This window comes from Microcebus murinus, chromosome 8 (genome assembly GCF_040939455.1).
Source record: "Microcebus murinus isolate Inina chromosome 8, M.murinus_Inina_mat1.0, whole genome shotgun sequence".
In the NCBI taxonomy this organism is placed as follows: Eukaryota; Metazoa; Chordata; class Mammalia; order Primates; family Cheirogaleidae; genus Microcebus; species Microcebus murinus.
The window spans coordinates 40151377-40168311 of record NC_134111.1 but is presented as its reverse complement, the minus strand read 5'-3'; the positions used below and the strand labels follow the sequence as shown (position 1 = coordinate 40168311).

Below are 16935 nucleotides of genomic sequence, written 5' to 3'. Positions count from 1 at the left end.
TGGGATCTAAGAAACCAAGTTACAAAGCCTGAGAATTGGGGTGGGGGTATGTCCTGCTCAGTTCTCATTCCATAGCCCTGCCAGCCACCCTTCAAATCAGATGGGAACTGCTACAGTGCACTTATACATGAAGTTTTATCTCAATATCATGAGTTCTGGGAGAAAAGTTTAGGTTGTTTTGGAGGTAGAGATCTTAGCACATCAAGGAATCTGCTCTCAGCGGCAAAGACTTCCATATCCACCCTGGTATTTTCTGGAAATGCTGCTGTTTTATGCTCACATGGGTGCAAGTGATTGCCTGACAGTCCTCTCCTGGCAGTGTCCTTGCTGAGCTCCCACACTGCTGTCCTGATGGCTCCCTGCTGCCCTTTGGGGGCTGGGACCCGTGCAAGCAAGCACCCAGCGGAGGTGGCCTGGCTTGTCTGACCTGAGAAAAAACTTGGAGAAAAAGTTGATTATGTGCCAGAGCCCAGCCCCACTCCCCCTCCTTGCTAGCTGATTAATTAGAAGAGGGAGGCAGGGGTGCGAGTGGGGGGTGGGTGATGGTAAATGTAGCCAGAAAATGACAATGACTGGCGTGTGAAGCTCTCCAACAGCGCCATTCTGGAGCCCTTGTCTTTACTTTCTTTCACTTTTTTTTGTCCCCCTAAACAAGCCACTGGAGATACAAGTTGGGATAAATCTTTTTAAATTGAGGATGATTACCATTTACTAATTTCTTTTCAGAGAACTTCTTAGGCTACATTGTGTAGAGTGCTCTGAATTTAAGTTGCAATCACCTTTATAAAATGTCTCATCAAACATATACACCCATATTTTAATGCTACCAATAAATGTATTTCATAATTTTTCTCTTTGATTAATAAATATTTTGCTTCATATTTTTCTTTTTAAACATAATTTTAATGTCTTCTTTGTTTATTCATCTCCTATAATCAATGACTATATTTTGCTACATTCTCTATAGGAATATTCTTGGTGGGATAATGAAAATTTAAATGAAAGAGACTTTTAAATATATTTTGCTTAGTTTTGTTATGTTGAATATCCATTTCATTTATTTCAAAAAGTATGTCATATTTTGAAACCTTTTTTATTAAGAAGATGGAATTGGAGAGAAGAGATATAAATAAAAGAAGGCTGAAAATACTGAGCATAATAAAAGATATGAACTTGTCATAGAGGCAAAAAAGAAAATATACAATATCTTTCTCTGAGGCTTTCTTGTTCTTAGCCACATCGTGTCCAGTCATTGTTTGATTTAATCAAATCTAATATTCATTTGAAGAGATAACACATGCTTTAATAAGATTCTATGATTCATTCAAGAATCTGAAAATGGTTCTAGTTCCAGATGAACACAGGAAAGCACCCATTATTAATTTTTATCCTGTAGTTGCAGAGCAAGTTTCTCAACACACAAAATCATTATTTAATATCCTAGGCTTAGCACTAGTCAGTAACAGGTTGTGACTATTTAATTGTGTCTTACCTTCACATACCGAGACGTTCACAGGGAAAAGATGGCAAACTGATGAATAATCCCATCCTCAACCTGGTTCTGTCCTCAGCCTGATATATCACTGTTGCACGTATCCCCACCTGTTCCCTGGGGTTGTTGTGAGAATTAAATGAAATAATATATTAAAGCACTTGACATAATAGGCTCAATATATCGCAGCAGTATTCATTAACTGAGAGCCTCCAATAATCACCCTCTTGGAAAAAGAGCAGAGTGAAGGCTAGGGGTGGGGGGTGTTTAGGTATGATTGGAGAACTGGGAGAGGAGGAAGGTACAACAGAAGACAAGTTTTAAAGAAGAACCATTAAGTGCATGAAAAATAATAACCTAGAAAAGTCTCTAATACCATGAGTCTGATAACTCAGGACAAGGGTCAAATTGTAAGAGGAAAATGCTGGTTCTGGGTAAATGCAGTGACAGCTTCTCAAACAAGTCCTTAGAAGAACCATATGTAAAATGAAGTTTGACCTGTGAGACTCTTGGGGCCCAGGCAATTCTAGCAGCGTTCCGGGCCTGGGCGTGGTGCTACGGAGGCCACTGTGGAAGCAGCTGCCTACAGCAGCACCGGCAAGTTGCCATGGGGGCACTTAGGGGCCCCCAGAGGATCCCCAGATGCTAGAGGTGGGTGTGAACCTTGGAAGGGGCCCCTCAAGTCTTCCAGCTTCCATGGTAAGGGATGCAGTTCACAAAAATCAGTTCTGAATGTTAAAAAGACTATTCATATCCACTGGGCACTGACACATGGAAAGGTTGGGAACTCAAAGGACAGACATATATGATATGAAGGTAAACAAAGGAAAACCAGTTTAAAGCAACATTTTTCAAATTAACATTTGTGGACCCTTAGAGGTCATTGCTCAATTCTAAGAGTGATTTCACAATAATGTGTCTTACTCAGTCCTTTCCCTGGCTGGTCCTCCCAGAGGGACCGGCTACAAAACAAATCACAGGCTTTTCTGAGAAGTTGGATGGCGGTGGGAAAATTGGGGGGCAAGAGTGGAGGAATGATGTGGGTCATAAGGGCCTACAGGCAAAAATAAGCATACTAATGGAAATAACAAAGCCACAACTATTTATGATAAATAACAAGCACAAGTGACAGAGTCCAGATTTCCTTTTGTAAGAAAGTCGAACAAACAAGCCAGGACCAGTTCAGATTCAGGTTTAGGCTTTTCTTAAAAATAATTGCTCTTACTAACAAACAGGAATTTACCTGAATAGAACACACAAGTCAAAACATAGAAAGATTTAGTCAAAAGAGATGCACAGGTTTTCTGAAGCTTACATGGGTGAATCATACAACTCCCTCAGGGAATAAAATTAAAGGTGAACGACCAGGAAAAATTCCAGAAGGTGGAGTATTTCATCATATGAAGGGAGTGGAATCATTTAGAAAGTACCACCAGGCCGCCTGTGTGATTTGATTTAAGCACAACATACCTTTACCAGCCCATAGATGGAAGTGTGTAGCCCCCAGATTTGGAAATTAAATTACTCTGAAAGCAAAATTACTCAGAGAGTGCAAAGTCAGCACAAATAGAGGTCATTAACCCTTTTTAGAAATAACTCAAGAGACCATCTTTGAATAAATGATTTGGGGAGATCTGAAAACCCACAAATAGAATTAAGGCAACTAGAATAGGGCTGTGATTTCTGCAAGAAAGCCCCAAGACAATTGATTATATTTTCTGCTGTATGGTCTGAGGAAAAGACCAGTGTTAATGGAAGGCAAATGGTCTCCACGGAGCCCAGGACAGGAAAGGTGAGGGCAGGCCCTGGAGTAAGTGGAGTTTATTCCAGGAATGCAGGGTTTGTTTAATATATAAAAATCTATAAAGCAATTCACTATATTAACAAACTGAAAAGAAAAAATACCATATGATCATTTCATAGATGTGGAAGTAGTATTTGACAAAAATCTAACATCCGTTCCTGATAAAACCTCTCGACAAACTAGGAATAGAACAAACCTGCTTACACTGATGAAGGACATCTACCAAAACCCTAGAGATAGCTAACGGTGAAAGACTAAATGCTTTCCCTCTAAGATCATGAACAAGACAAGGCTATCTACTCTCAATACTTCTATTCAACATACACTTCTAGTACTGGAGGTTCAAGCTAGTATAATCAGGCAAGAAATAAAATAAAAGGCACCCAGATTAGAAAGGAAGAAGTAAAACACAGATGACATGATCTGCAGAATCTCTGCAGAAATTCCAACAGAATCTACAAAAGCTACTAAAACTAATAAGTGAATTTAGCCAGATGGCAGGATATAACATCAATACACAAAAACTAATCGTATTTCTATATACTGGCAACAAATAATTGGAAATGGAAATTTTAAAAAACTATGCTATTTACAAGAGTTTCAAAAATATGAAATATTTAGGAATAAAAATGATAAAAACTGTGAAAGATCTGTACATTAAAAACTACAAAACATTGATGAGGAAAATTAGAGACTAAATAAGTGGATAAATATTTCTTGTTATTGGATAAGAAGACTAAATATTCTAAAGATGTTAGTTTTCCCCAGATTGATTTATGGCTCAATGCAATTCCAACCAAAATCCCAGCAGGGGTTTGTAGAAGTTAGAAAACTGGATTTGAAGCCCAAATGAATCTAGAATAGCCAAACAGCTTTGAAAAAGAACAAAATTGGAAGGCTAATGCTACCCAATTTCAAGACTTACAATAGCACTACCATAATCAAAACATTGTGGTATGGATATAAAGGTAAACAGCTAAGTCAGGGTAACAGAAGAGGGAATCCAGAAATGGAAATATATGAACAACTCACTTTTTATCAAAGAGCAAAGCAATTCAGTGGAGAAAAGATAGTCTGTTCGATAAATGTGTTCAAATAATTGGATATTCATATGTAAAAAAATGAGCCTCACAACATATAGAAATATCAACTACAAATGGGACCATATTCCCAAAAGTAAAATCTAAAAGTATAAAGCATTTAGAAGAAAACAGAGGAGAACATCTTTGTGACTTGGGGTTAGGCAAAGACTCCTTAGATTCAAAAGCATGATCCATAAAAGAATAACCTGATAAAGTGTACTTCACCACAATATAAAACTTATGCTCTTCAACAAACAATATTAAAAGAACAAAAATATAAGCCACGGACTGGGATAAAATATTTGCAAATCACATACCCGGTAAGGAATTTCTATCCAGAATATACAATGAACTCTCCAAACTCAATAAGAAGAAAATAAGCCAATGGAAAAAAAAAAAAAAAAAAAAGAACAAAAGATTTGAACAGCTACTCCACCAAAGAAGACATGTGCATATAAAATAAGCACCTGAAATGTTTTTTAAAATTGTTAGTAATTAGAGAAATGTAAATTTAAACCACAATGAAATGCCACCACATTCCTATTAGAATGGTTAAAATTTAAAAGACTGACCATACCAAATATTGACAAGTGCATTAGTTTCCTGGGGTTTACCTAACAAAGTACCACAAACTAGGTGGCTTGAACAACAGAAACGTATTGTCTCACAGTTCTGGAGGCTAGATGTTTGAGATCAAGGTGAGGTCTGTGCGGGACAATCTGTTCCATGCCTTTCTCCTGGCTTCTGGTGGTTTCTGGCAATCTTTGGCATTTCTTGGCTTGCACAAACCTCACCCCAATCTCTGTCTTCATCATCACATGGTGTTCTTCCCGTGTGTGTGTCTCTGTGTCCAAATTTCCCCTTTTTATAAGGACACCATATTGGGCCATGGCTCACCCTAAAGACCTCATCTTAACTTGATCATCTGCAAAGATCCTATTTCTAAATAAGGCCACATTCACAGGTACTGGTGGTTAGGACTTCAATATCTTTGGGGAGGGCACAATTCAACCCATAACATCAAGGATGTGGAGGAACTAGAACTCTCACACACTGCTGGTAAGAATATAAAATGATACAACCTCTTTGGAAACCAATTCGTAGTTTCCTAAACAGTTAAACATATAACTTCTACATCAGGGGTCCTCAAACTTTTTCAACAGGGGGCCAATTCACTGTCCCTCAGACTGTTGGAGAGTGCACACTGTGGTCCCGGGATGAGTCGGCTGCTAAGCAGGACAGACAGCGACGGCAAAAACACCCAGAGGGCTGGATAAATATCCTTGGCAGGCGGCATGTGGCCCGTGGGCCATAGTTTGAGGACGCCTGTTCTATATGATCCAGTCATTCTACTCCTAGCTATTTACCCAAGAAAAATAAAATGGTATGTCCATACAAGGAATTGTACATAAATGTTCATAGCAGCTTTATATGTAATAGCCCCAAGCCACAATCAACCCAATTACCCATCAACAGATGAATGGATAAACAAACTGTGCTACATCCGTACAATAAAACGCAACTCAGCAATGAAGAATGAACTATTGATGCACACAACAACATGGCTGTGTCTCAAACTAAGCTGAGTGAAAGAAACCAGACAAAGAAAGCGTATGGACTGCATGATTTCAATTAAAAAATTCTGGAAATTGCAAACTAGTCTATAGTGACAGCTCAATAATTGACTGGGGGCTGGGGTGAGAGGGGTACAAGGGAGGGCTTACCAAGAAACACAGGAAACTTGCAGGAATGGTAAGTATTTCACTACCTTGATTATGGTAATGGTTTCATGGTTGTAAAAGTATGTCAATAATTCTTCAATTGTCTACTTTATATGTGTACAATTTGTTATTTGTCATTTATACCTCAATAAAGCTATAACAAAGGGCTTCCATAGTTTTCTAATTCAGTAGATTCACTAAGAATAAATGAAAATTTTTGTTTAATCCATCAATCCTGGCTTCAAAAGCTGAGGTTTCTGCCCTATATTAATAAATTGCTTTTTTCTAGTATCAAAGGTAAATAAACCCATTATGCAAAAATAAAACTATATATTGATTGATAAATACAATGCAGGAAAAAATTAAGCTATATTCATGGACTCTTGATCACCTAACTATATCTTCCTCTTTTACAAAATCCACATATTCAACAACACCACAATGCCTGTTTTAATCCAGAAAAAATGTTAAGCCATGGAAAAGCTACATAGCATGCCTTGTATGATTCCTAGGAGAACTAGCAATATAAAACAAGCTTGCCAATTTCACAGTGCTCAATTCACTCATTTTTGCAGAACTTCCTCTCAGAAAGCCACATTGGACTTTAGTACTTAACCAGTTTAACTAGGAAAGGTAGGTTTTGTCTGTAAGTTTTTGAAGGTTTTTGTAGGTTTTGTCTGTATGTTTCTTTTATCTAGTCCCCATTACCTCCCCTACTCTGAAGGGGGATACTTTGGATGAAATCAAAAGATGCCAGCTCTTATGTTTTATTACTTTTACTTAAAGGAGCATTGGTGATTACAAAAACTATCTTATACACTTTTCTGAATCCTAAACGGAACAGAATACCTAAATTACTAGAAAATAATTAATAAATGTTAAATAAATATTAGTTCACTCCCCAGCCTTTCCCCTTAAGTTCTAGAAAAGTTATAGACCCCACAGGATGGTAACTGGAGATGCAATGGCCAGGAAGGTTCTTCAGTGGTTCCCAAAGCAGGGTTCCTGGAGTCAGGCAGTGACACTCTCGCAGGGCACCCACACGTGTCCACTTCACTCCCTACCCCTTCTTCCTCACTCCCTCTATAATCATGACATAACCAGGTGGAAATTTGATTCTGAAACCAGCCTCCTCTCCCCCAAGTGAGAGGTTTGCTGTTAATTTTTTCTTCCTTTCCATGTGCTTTCCATTACCTCCTCCTGCCCTTTTCTGTTCAGAACCCAGCACGCGTTCTGAGCACAGACCCAGCCCTCCTCCACCCTCGCTGCATGTTAGAATCAATCACCTTGGGAGCTTTACAAAAATACAGATGAGCGGGTCCTACAGCAGACTACCTGCATCAGAGTCTCTGGGCTGAGGGCCTGAGTATTGGGGGATGTTGAAAGCTCCCACGTGACCCTGGCACGGTGAGGGCTGAGCACCAGTGGGCCAGCGTAGGTTTCAGAAGCTTAAGCTGCAGGTGGACATGGTCTCCGGAGGGTTGGCCTCTTTCTCTGCGGATGTGCGCGCCTCTGCCTGCTTCCTCTGCACGTCCTCGACAAGGTCACGCACAGGAAGCAGAAGGGAAGGCACGAGCCTGACGAAATTAGGCTGTGCTCACTGACAGGGGCAGAAAGACACCCTGTGCAGACCCAGTCAAGACAGAAGCTCAACCGAAACTTCTAAGGGAGTGGAACTTTCTTTCTGGCTAAGAACCACACACTGGGAAAGCCATTAATTGAACAAAATTGATATAAATTGCTGCCTAGACTAAGGCAGAAAGCTAGTTCATTAATTCACTACTGAAATTGGCCCGTAGCCCAATGAATTTTTACTCCTTTTCACCTCTTATTACTCCCACCACCGTGGGTGTTATTAGTTAAAATACCACAGTGCTGTTAAATCGCAACATAACATGATATTTTGAACACACCCAGAAGTGTTTAATAAATGGCTGGGAGAAGGCTGCTAAATATACATATTAAATAGCTTAAAATTCTTGTCTTATATAAACCAAGATTCTTTTTTGTCTACAGTACAGTTGTCTCTTAATGAGATCACTTATTACGTGTGGTTAATGGGTAGCTCATGGTAGGGCTTTAACAATGTCACTTAACCTCTTGCAGTGTCCTTATCGGTATATAGTGACTTCATTAATACACACTTCATGCTGGTGTTGTCAGTATTATGTAATAGCCATAGTTACATTTCGTGAGCACTCACTGTTTGCCAGGTTATGAGAACTTTCCATGCATCATGTTATGGGGTGAATATTTTATTACCCCATTTTACAGGGGAAAAAGCTGAGGCTGGGCAAAGTGTGATCACGGGGCATAAGTCCCAGAGCAGATTACCAGCCAGGCAGTCTGACCTCTTCACCACCACGCTGTGAGCAGAATATGCACAAAGCCTGACGCATATCGGGCACTCGGAAATGGCAGCTATTAAGAAGAAATAAGGACAATGTCATACGGCTTTTCTCTCCACCTAGCAAGAAACTAAATCAATGCTCATTCTTTATTTGCCTGCAAGATATTTTTATTTGCTTTAAGTAACAACAATTGATAATAAAACTACCTTTGATGAGTATTCACTATGTGTGTCAGTCACTGTTCTAAACATTTTTTTTTAGATATTAATTCATTTAATATCCACAACAAGCCAATGAGATAGGCATTAGTATTATTGTTGCACCTACGGCAACTTGTCCAAATTACACAACTAGTGAATGACAAAACCAAGATCTGAAACTGGCAGTCTGGCCCCAGAGCCCTCTCTGCCTGCCACCACTTTTCCATCTGTGCTCATGGAGTCAAGCCGGGTGAGATCCCACCGCCAGCAACAGCCTTGCCCTTGCCAATGTCTCACTCCCTTGTATGTAACGTCTTGATTAGGTAACATTAATCTAGGTGAAGCCCAGTGTCTACCTTCTCCCTGACGATACCTGTGCTGGGGAACATTGTTAAGAAAACACATGAGCCACTGTAAATTCATTGGTCCTGGACCACACTTGGCTTCTGGTGACTCACAGATTTCCAGCTATGTGTTTCCAGATTTCCAGCTGTTTGCTGCCCCGCGTTGGAGCCAGCCTCTCCCACTCTCCCCAAGTCCAGCTGTCCCCGCCTCCCAGCACACGAACTCCCCTGTGACCTCTCAGAGAAGCTAGAAGCTAGCAGAGGAGAGAACTACTAGCCACTTACAGACTTACCTTTGTCTACACCATTATTTCCTTCATTCCAACTTTATAACACCTTGCTTTCTACAGTGAATCCTTTTACTTTTGGGTCTGGAAACTTCAGTCTTACTCTACGAATTTTCCAAGAGTATCTTTGACTTCTCCTTCCTTGCCAGCACTCAGATGTGCTCAAGTCTTTAATCTAAAAACAACATAATAATGACACAATAACAACAACATTCTATGTTTCCAAGCCTGTTCCTGACTTTGATGCCCATATATGCAACTGCCCCTGGATGTCCTCCTTCATCCCCAACCATACACCCACCTCCTGTGCAGCCATCTCTCCTTCCCCCTGCAACTACAAAGTGCTTGAAAGAGTTGCCTGTCCTTGCTGTCTCTGCTCCTAGTCATCCTCAAGCCACCAATGTGTCCTCTAAACACAGCCATTAGAAGCACTCTCCCAAGTTCATAACTTACCTCTTCATCCCGAAATTCAATGCACGCTTCTCTCCTTAAATCCTGTGACCTCCCTAAAGCATATGAAGTGGTTGATTGTTCTCACCTAGAAATACTCTTCCTCCAGCTTCTTTTTGAAATGTAAAACATAAATCTGGGCACAATGAAACCCTTAATGGCTATTTGTTGGCTTTAGCACAAAGTTCTTAACATGTGTTGGACCTAGCACCAGCTTTCTTATTTAGCCTTGATGCTCCTAGAACCTTCTAATGCAATACTCAATCTCTTTGCTACAAGAGTTTCTCAAGCACCCTATGTGCACTCTTGCCTCTGTCTGGAACACTCCTCCATTCCTTCTTAGCTAAGTCTCCCTACCAGCTAGCTCTCCTGTTCCCATTCCCAGGCAACCACTAATCTGCATTTTGTAACTACATACCATTATAGTTCACCTTTTCCAAAATTTTATATCAATGGACTCATAAAGTATATATTCCTGTTTTATCTAGCTTCCTTCATTCAGCATAATTATTTTGAGATGCAGCCATGTCGTTGTGTACATCAATAGTTTATTCTTTGATTTACTTGGTTTCAGACTTCTGGCCTGTATAACTGTGACAGAATGAATCCCTATTGTTTTAAACCACCTGGTTTGTGGTGCTCTGCTATGGCACCCCTAGGAAATAAATATAGTAGTTGTGTGATTTTGGGTTTTTTTAATTTATTTTTATTGTATATATTTAAGGTGTACAACATAATGTTTAGATAGACGTATACATACAGAAATGATTGTAATAGTCAAATTAACATATCCATCATTTCCATAGTTACCTTTTCTGTGTGTATAGTAAGAGCACCTAAAGTCTACTCTTAGAACATTTTCAGTATAGTATAATTTCATTAACTACAGTACTCATGCTATACATAGATCTCTAGTCTTATTCATCCTACATAACTGCACATTTGTACCCTCTGACTTACTTCTCCCTATTTCCTTGATCCTTCAGGCCTACCTGTTGTAATGACAACTTCACTCTTGCCAGAAACCAGGTGCTTCACCATCCTGGTTCTGTTCCTGTCACTCTGCCCATACCTTTGTAAATAGTCACCTGTTCTTGCTGAAACCCTGATTCATACAGTGCTCCAAATATTGTGTTAATTTTGACCCAAACCACAACACATACATTAAGTGAGGTTTTTTGGTTTTTTTTTGAGACAGAGTCTCACTTTGTTGCCCAGGCTAGAGTGAGTGCCGTGGCATCAGCCTAGCTCACAGCAACCTCAAACTCCTGGGCTCAAGCAATCCTCCTGCCTCAGCCTCCCAAGTAGCTGGGACTACAGGCATGTGCCACCATGCCCGGCTAATTTTTTCTATATACTAGTTGGCCAATTAATTTCTTTCTATTTATAGTAGAGACGGGGGTCTCGCTCTTGCTCAGGCTGGTTTCGAATTCCTGACCTTGAGCAATCTGCTAGCCTCAGCCTCCCAGACTGCTAAGGATTACAGGCGTGAGCCACCGCGCTCGGCCTTAAGTGAGTTTTAAATCCCTACATTTCTTCATTGTTTTCACTCAACACAATTCAGGTTTCTAATATTTTTCTCAAGTTTCAAATGACTCCAAACACTGTAGAGTAAGTCCTTACTGCACTTGGAAACTGGGATTTTAAGCAAAATGACACACAGGAGCTCTTGAAATAACATCAATTCCTTCGACATTGTTTTGTTATCACATTAAGAAAAAAAATTACTTTTGTTATACATAGTTTGTCTTGAAGTTGCAGTTTCTAAGAACCTATTGGTGATGTGAAGTGAGGACTTATTCCTTTCAACCTCATTCCTCCATTCCTTCACTCCTAAGTGCCAGGAAGTGAGCTGCCCTGGAGATTCAAAGAGAAGTGAAAAACTGTCAGTTGCTCAAGGAACTCACATTCAGGTGAGAGATACAAATGAGTAACTTCCACTCACAAGGGTAAGTAGAGCAACGGGGAGATGTCCCAAGGCCCGCAGGTGCGGGGCGCTGACTGTCGCACTAGCACCAAGCCACAGCCCTGCTCTGGCCTCCCTTCTTCCTCTTTGCCTCCTCCCTCCCTCCCCACACTCTTGCAGCTCCCGGAAGTGAACATTTACAATATGTCAGACTACTAAGCTCTTTGCATGAGTTATCTCATTGAATACAGCCACACAATCAGGCAACTCTTATCATCTCCATTTTACATAAAAGGAAACTAAGGCCAAGGGAGACTAAGCAGCGTGCTTGTGAGTGGCAGGGCTGCCTCTTTTAACCATTTCCCAACGGTGTCCTGTAAGCCTGAAACCGAAAGCTAAAAAGCTCTTTCCCACAGATTTCCACAATGTTCCAGAAAGAGATGGTGAAACAGTGACTCTGTTCTGAGTCTTCTAATGGCTGCATAGGAAATGTGGTGTTGGTAGGCCAGGAAATTGTCATCGTCTCTCTTCATTACACTAATTGCTCTGAGGATGCAACAGGACCTGTTTCCCCTCTCCTTATCCTACTCATAGTCACAGCTTCATAGCGCTGCTACTTCAGAACAGCATCTGCTAGGGAGCAGGGAAGGGTTTTTACCCCGTCAGTATACGGAGCATAAAACCGAGGCCCATAGCAGGTAGACGACTTACCTGGGGCCACAGCCAGTGGGAGGGAGCCCAGTGTCCCAGTGTCCCAGGGCACGCCAGTGGCTGTCCTTTATTCCAGCCAGGCATGCCTCTTCACTGTGTCCCATACAAGCAGTTGTCATTCTAACCTTTGTATTTCTCTCGTACCTTCTTCGCATCTTAGACTAGCTTCTTTCCCCAAACACACACAAAGAGCCACCCCCCCCACACACACCCCCCCCCCCCCCCCGCCCATCTGAACACATTTAGCCTTCATGCCCACTCCAGCCCATCCGGGTCTCTTTCCACTTTGCTCTCACTGCCATGCACCTCACCAGGGCTTAACAACAGTGTCACACTTTATGACTTAATTATGCCTCATGGATTGCACTTGCCAGCCAAAATAGATGGCAGCCCACTCAGGCAGGGCTGAATCTTCTACTTTGGGAATAATCCCACAGCAAGGTAGTCCTGAGGCCATGGGAGGAAAGGATAAATATTACAGCTTGTGACTGAAGTCTGTGTAGCCTGCTATGCTGAAAAGCATCCCCTTTCTGCAGGTCTTCAAGCAGGGATGCGGATTTCTACACACAAGGATGTGCTATGGATTCAGTACACACAGTGGAACCTGTCACATCCAGCCATCTCTGCAGCAGGCTTCCCCCAGCTGTCCCCCAACTCCCCGCCTGGTGCGGGGGTGAGGAGCAACCTGACAGTGCTTCACCTTTCACCATGCCATGCACCTGCCACTTCTAGTCCCAGGGCTTCTCAGATGCAAGGCCTGGCATCATGCCTGAAGCTCAGCACAGCTGCAGAAGTGTGCAGAGAAGTTAATAACCCCAGGATTCCCTAACCAACAGGGCTTTGAGGCTATGGGTAAATGAGGTTTCTGCTACAGCAGTGGCCAAGGCAATCGCTCTCCCTGCTTCTCCATTTCACTCTGACCTTCAACCTTGCTCCCTGCTGGGCATCTCCTCCCAGGCTCTGCTTCCTGGGGGACCAGGCTAAGACAATGCTGTTTGGAAATGTTGGTTTGGGACTGGCTAAAAAGTTGCTGAGAAACTGAGAAAGACAAGGTCCTCCAAGGTCCCACCACCTTTCTTTTCTTTCCTTCTTTCTTTTTTTAACGTTCCCTTTTGCTTTCTTCCCTCCTCTTGTGTTCAACGACCAATGTCAAGGTCCTGTTTAGGAAAGGTCTTGCATTAGCCTGTTCTCAGGATATTAAATGCTTCCAGTGTCCTGCTGGTTATTTGAAGGACTGAGGTTGGAAGGACTACACATTCTAGTCAGGGTTTTCCTACTGCCTAGGTTAGGGAGTAAATTTTTGCTGGTTTAAGGAGTAACCTAGCTGAAATCACCTCGTCTTTCTGGGTGGGCGTTTTCTCAGCAGGGAAGTGGGATAACAATGACCCCGGCTATTTTGCTGGGTTTGAGGGATCAAAGGAGATGGAAGGGGGAGTGTTTTTTTTTTAAAAAGGAGCTCAGCAAAAGAAGAACCTTCGGTTTACTCGGGAGCAAGGAGGGTGGAGACCAAGGCGCGGTCCTCCAGGGGTCTCCAGCGCTCCACCTTCCCGAGGACTGAGCGCTGCCACAGCGCGGGTTCCAGCAACTCGGTTTACTCTGAGCTGACTGCTGCCAAATCCGCGGTGTTTACTAGAATCCTGGTGGTTTGCAAACCCAGATGTCAGACTTCCTGTCCCGGAGACTCTCAACCCGTGGCTCACCCCCAGCTCCTCTTTCGCCTTCCCCAGAAAGGAGAGAGCCGGGCGGGGAGCAGGGCTGGGAGCGGGAGGAGCGAGGAGCGCGCCCCGGGCAGCCTCGCTGCCGTCTCCCCACCCCAAAGGCAGGAATTTCTGGGATGGGCAGATGGTCCACCCTCTTCCTCCTCCTCCCCCAAGCCGGAGTGGTAGGGCGGGGAAAACCTCCACGACTTTCCAGTCTCCCAGCCCAGAGCCCCCCAAGTGTCGGTTCACTGTGGCGACAGGGGTGGCAGAGTGGGTCTTGGGGGGCAGGGGTGGCGAGGCCCCCAAGAGGGGTGGAGCACGGAGGAGGCCGCGGTCCCGCCTCCCGCGCCGCAGGCCCGGGTGCTCGGACCAGGGGCGCCCAGCGAGCCCAGTGGTTAGCGATGCTGCTGCTGTGGTCGCTGCTGCTGCTGCTGCTGCTGGGGCCGCCGCGTGGCTGCGCCGAGTGCGCGGCGGCGACGCCCACCCCCGAGCGGGTCCTCGAGTGGCAGGGTGAGTGTCCCCAGGGCCAGGGGACCAGATCCGTACGTTGGGGGAGAGAGGGGGTGGTCGAGGGAGAGGAGGAAGGGGCGACGTCAGGGGCCAAGGCACAGGCGGGCGAGGGCGGCCGGGTTGGCGTGGCGGCCGCGTGTCTACCGTCCTGCACCCGGTTCTCCGCGCCCTGCGACCCCTGCCGCCGCCCTGCACCCTCCCCGCTGCTCCCCGGGCGCGGCGAGGGGCGGGGTCGGTCTCGGGGGCAGCTCGCCCGGCTCTGACCCGGTCTCCGGCACCGGGAACAAGCCGGGGATAGGCGGCCAGAAGTTTCAAAATGGAAACTTTCTGAGAGTTGTTTTTTCTTTGGGAGGATCACATCTCGCATAAATGACAGCAAAATGATGACTTATTTTGTCCCCTCCCGAAGCGAGCGCGCGGGCGGGGTGTGCGCTGCCACCTGCCGAGTGGCCGTACTGGGAACCTTTCCCCCTTCTTCATTTAACGCCTCTCAGACCAGGAGAGGGCGGTGAGGGACAGGAGCCCCTGGGGCCCAGGTGAGCTGTGTGAGCTGGAACAAGTGACCCTCTGTTACTCCTCAGTTTCTCTCGGCAGAAAAACGGGGTCTGTAATACCCGTGGGACACTGAGAATTAAGTTACCCCCTGAAACACGCACGTGTGCACAGCCAATTCATCAAACATTTATTGAGCACCTCCGACACTGACCTGAAGCGAGATCTCCGCCCTGCAGGGTCCCCCAAGTGGGAATGGGCCACCCACTGGGGCAGACAAACCCGGGTCCAAGAGCAGAATCCCATGTGTGTGGGGGGGTGGGGGGGTGGTTAAGTCCACAAGGAGGAGCCACCAGCAGCCTCATCTCTCTGACTTTGGCGTAAGTTTGGGAAGAGGGGGTAAAACAAGGTGCGATCAGTATCTGCATTCATGTTTTTCCTCCTCAACATAATGTGTATGTACATTCTGAAGTAGTCTTTTTGGGACTGTCTTTCCTAGCACTCCCTGCAGGCTTTATCAAGGATGGGTGGAACAAGACCATTCTTATTTTACAGTGGCCAAAGGTCAGAGATGCTTTTATCTTCTTGGTCAGTTGAGTGAAAATTGCGCTGGTGGATGCACCTCTGGCCTCCTGGTGTGGTCCATGGCCACTAGGAGTTAACCGTGCAGTGGTTATTCTTTTGCGTTTTAAAATGTGGGCTTTGTCAGGGCCCTAGCTGGTAGAACAGGGCAGCAGCCCCAATGACAGAAGCTGCACTGGGCCACACAGGGAGTGTGTGCCCGTGATCCTCTGAGCCTTGACCTAATCCCTTCTATATTTTGCAGACCCAAATCCTGGCCTGAGATCGTTCCTAATCAGTGCCTTCTTTTTCCTCGCCAAGGACACTCTGAAATCAGAGCCATCTGCTACCTCTGTACCCTGTAGGTGCAGTTTGCAATCTGAAGGGGTTGACAGTTGGCATAGAGATTCTTCAGATAGGAACACACTTCTACTGACTCTCTAAAGAGCACAGAGGTTGTGTACCACTCCTCACGTGGCCTCCCTTCCCAACTTCAATCACCCACAATAGTGGAATTTCAAGTGTAAGCTAGACAGGTTTGAAATCAAGCTTTTCTTGTCTATACAAAGATGGAAAAACAAAATCTTAGCGTTGAAAAGGACTTTGAGACATTGTCTATTGCACTCACCCATTCTTCAGATGCGGAAGCTGAGGTACAGCCGCTTTGTAGTTAGCCATGCTTTGGGGTGCCTCAGTTTACTGCTGTGTTCACTGTACCACACTGACTCACCTTTAGCCATGATTAACATCCACAGAGCAACTGGGAGAAAAATGCATACTCATTTTTTTTCCTATCCACTAATAATGGATATGTAGTAATGCGCAGTAGATTATACATATAGTATTTTTCATCTGAATTGTTTGATATGTCTTATTGATAGATCTAAGCATACCAGCCTTGAGAGACAGGCAACAGATTGTACTGCGCTGACTTTTCAATCATTTAGCAATAATTCTGTATTGAAAAATCAGTAGATACCATGTCATACAGTAGCTAAGTTCGTGGGCTTTAAAGCCAGACTGTCTGAGTTCAAATCCTGACTATGCCATTTCCCAGCTCTGTGACCCTGAGCAAATTACTTAACCTCTCAGTGCCTCAGTTTCCTCATCTGTAAAATTGTAACTAATTATATTTATCCAGGTGTTGTCTTTGTATTGCCCTATCACCACAGTGTCCTCTTCCCTTGGTCAATCCAGGCCACTATGACAGGTTGGCAGCCCTGTGATAATTATTTTTCTGCCCCATGCACAGCACCGTACCTGGCAGGTCCGACACCTGTCTCCTACCTCTAGTTGGCTCTATCAAGAGGCTCATTGTGGTTTG

At 44.0% G+C, this 16935-nt stretch overlaps 1 protein-coding gene across 1 annotated transcript in view; it reads left to right on the top strand.

The window, feature by feature from the left end:
- The first annotated feature begins 14143 nt into the window (after positions 1 to 14143).
- Positions 14144 to 16935, top strand: part of PLA2R1 (phospholipase A2 receptor 1) — a 115908-nt gene continuing 113116 nt past the window's right edge. The window contains 1 exon segment of the mRNA XM_012745275.3: positions 14144 to 14558. Coding sequence (XP_012600729.2) covers positions 14183 to 14558 — 376 coding nt within the window. The 5' untranslated portion in view covers positions 14144 to 14182.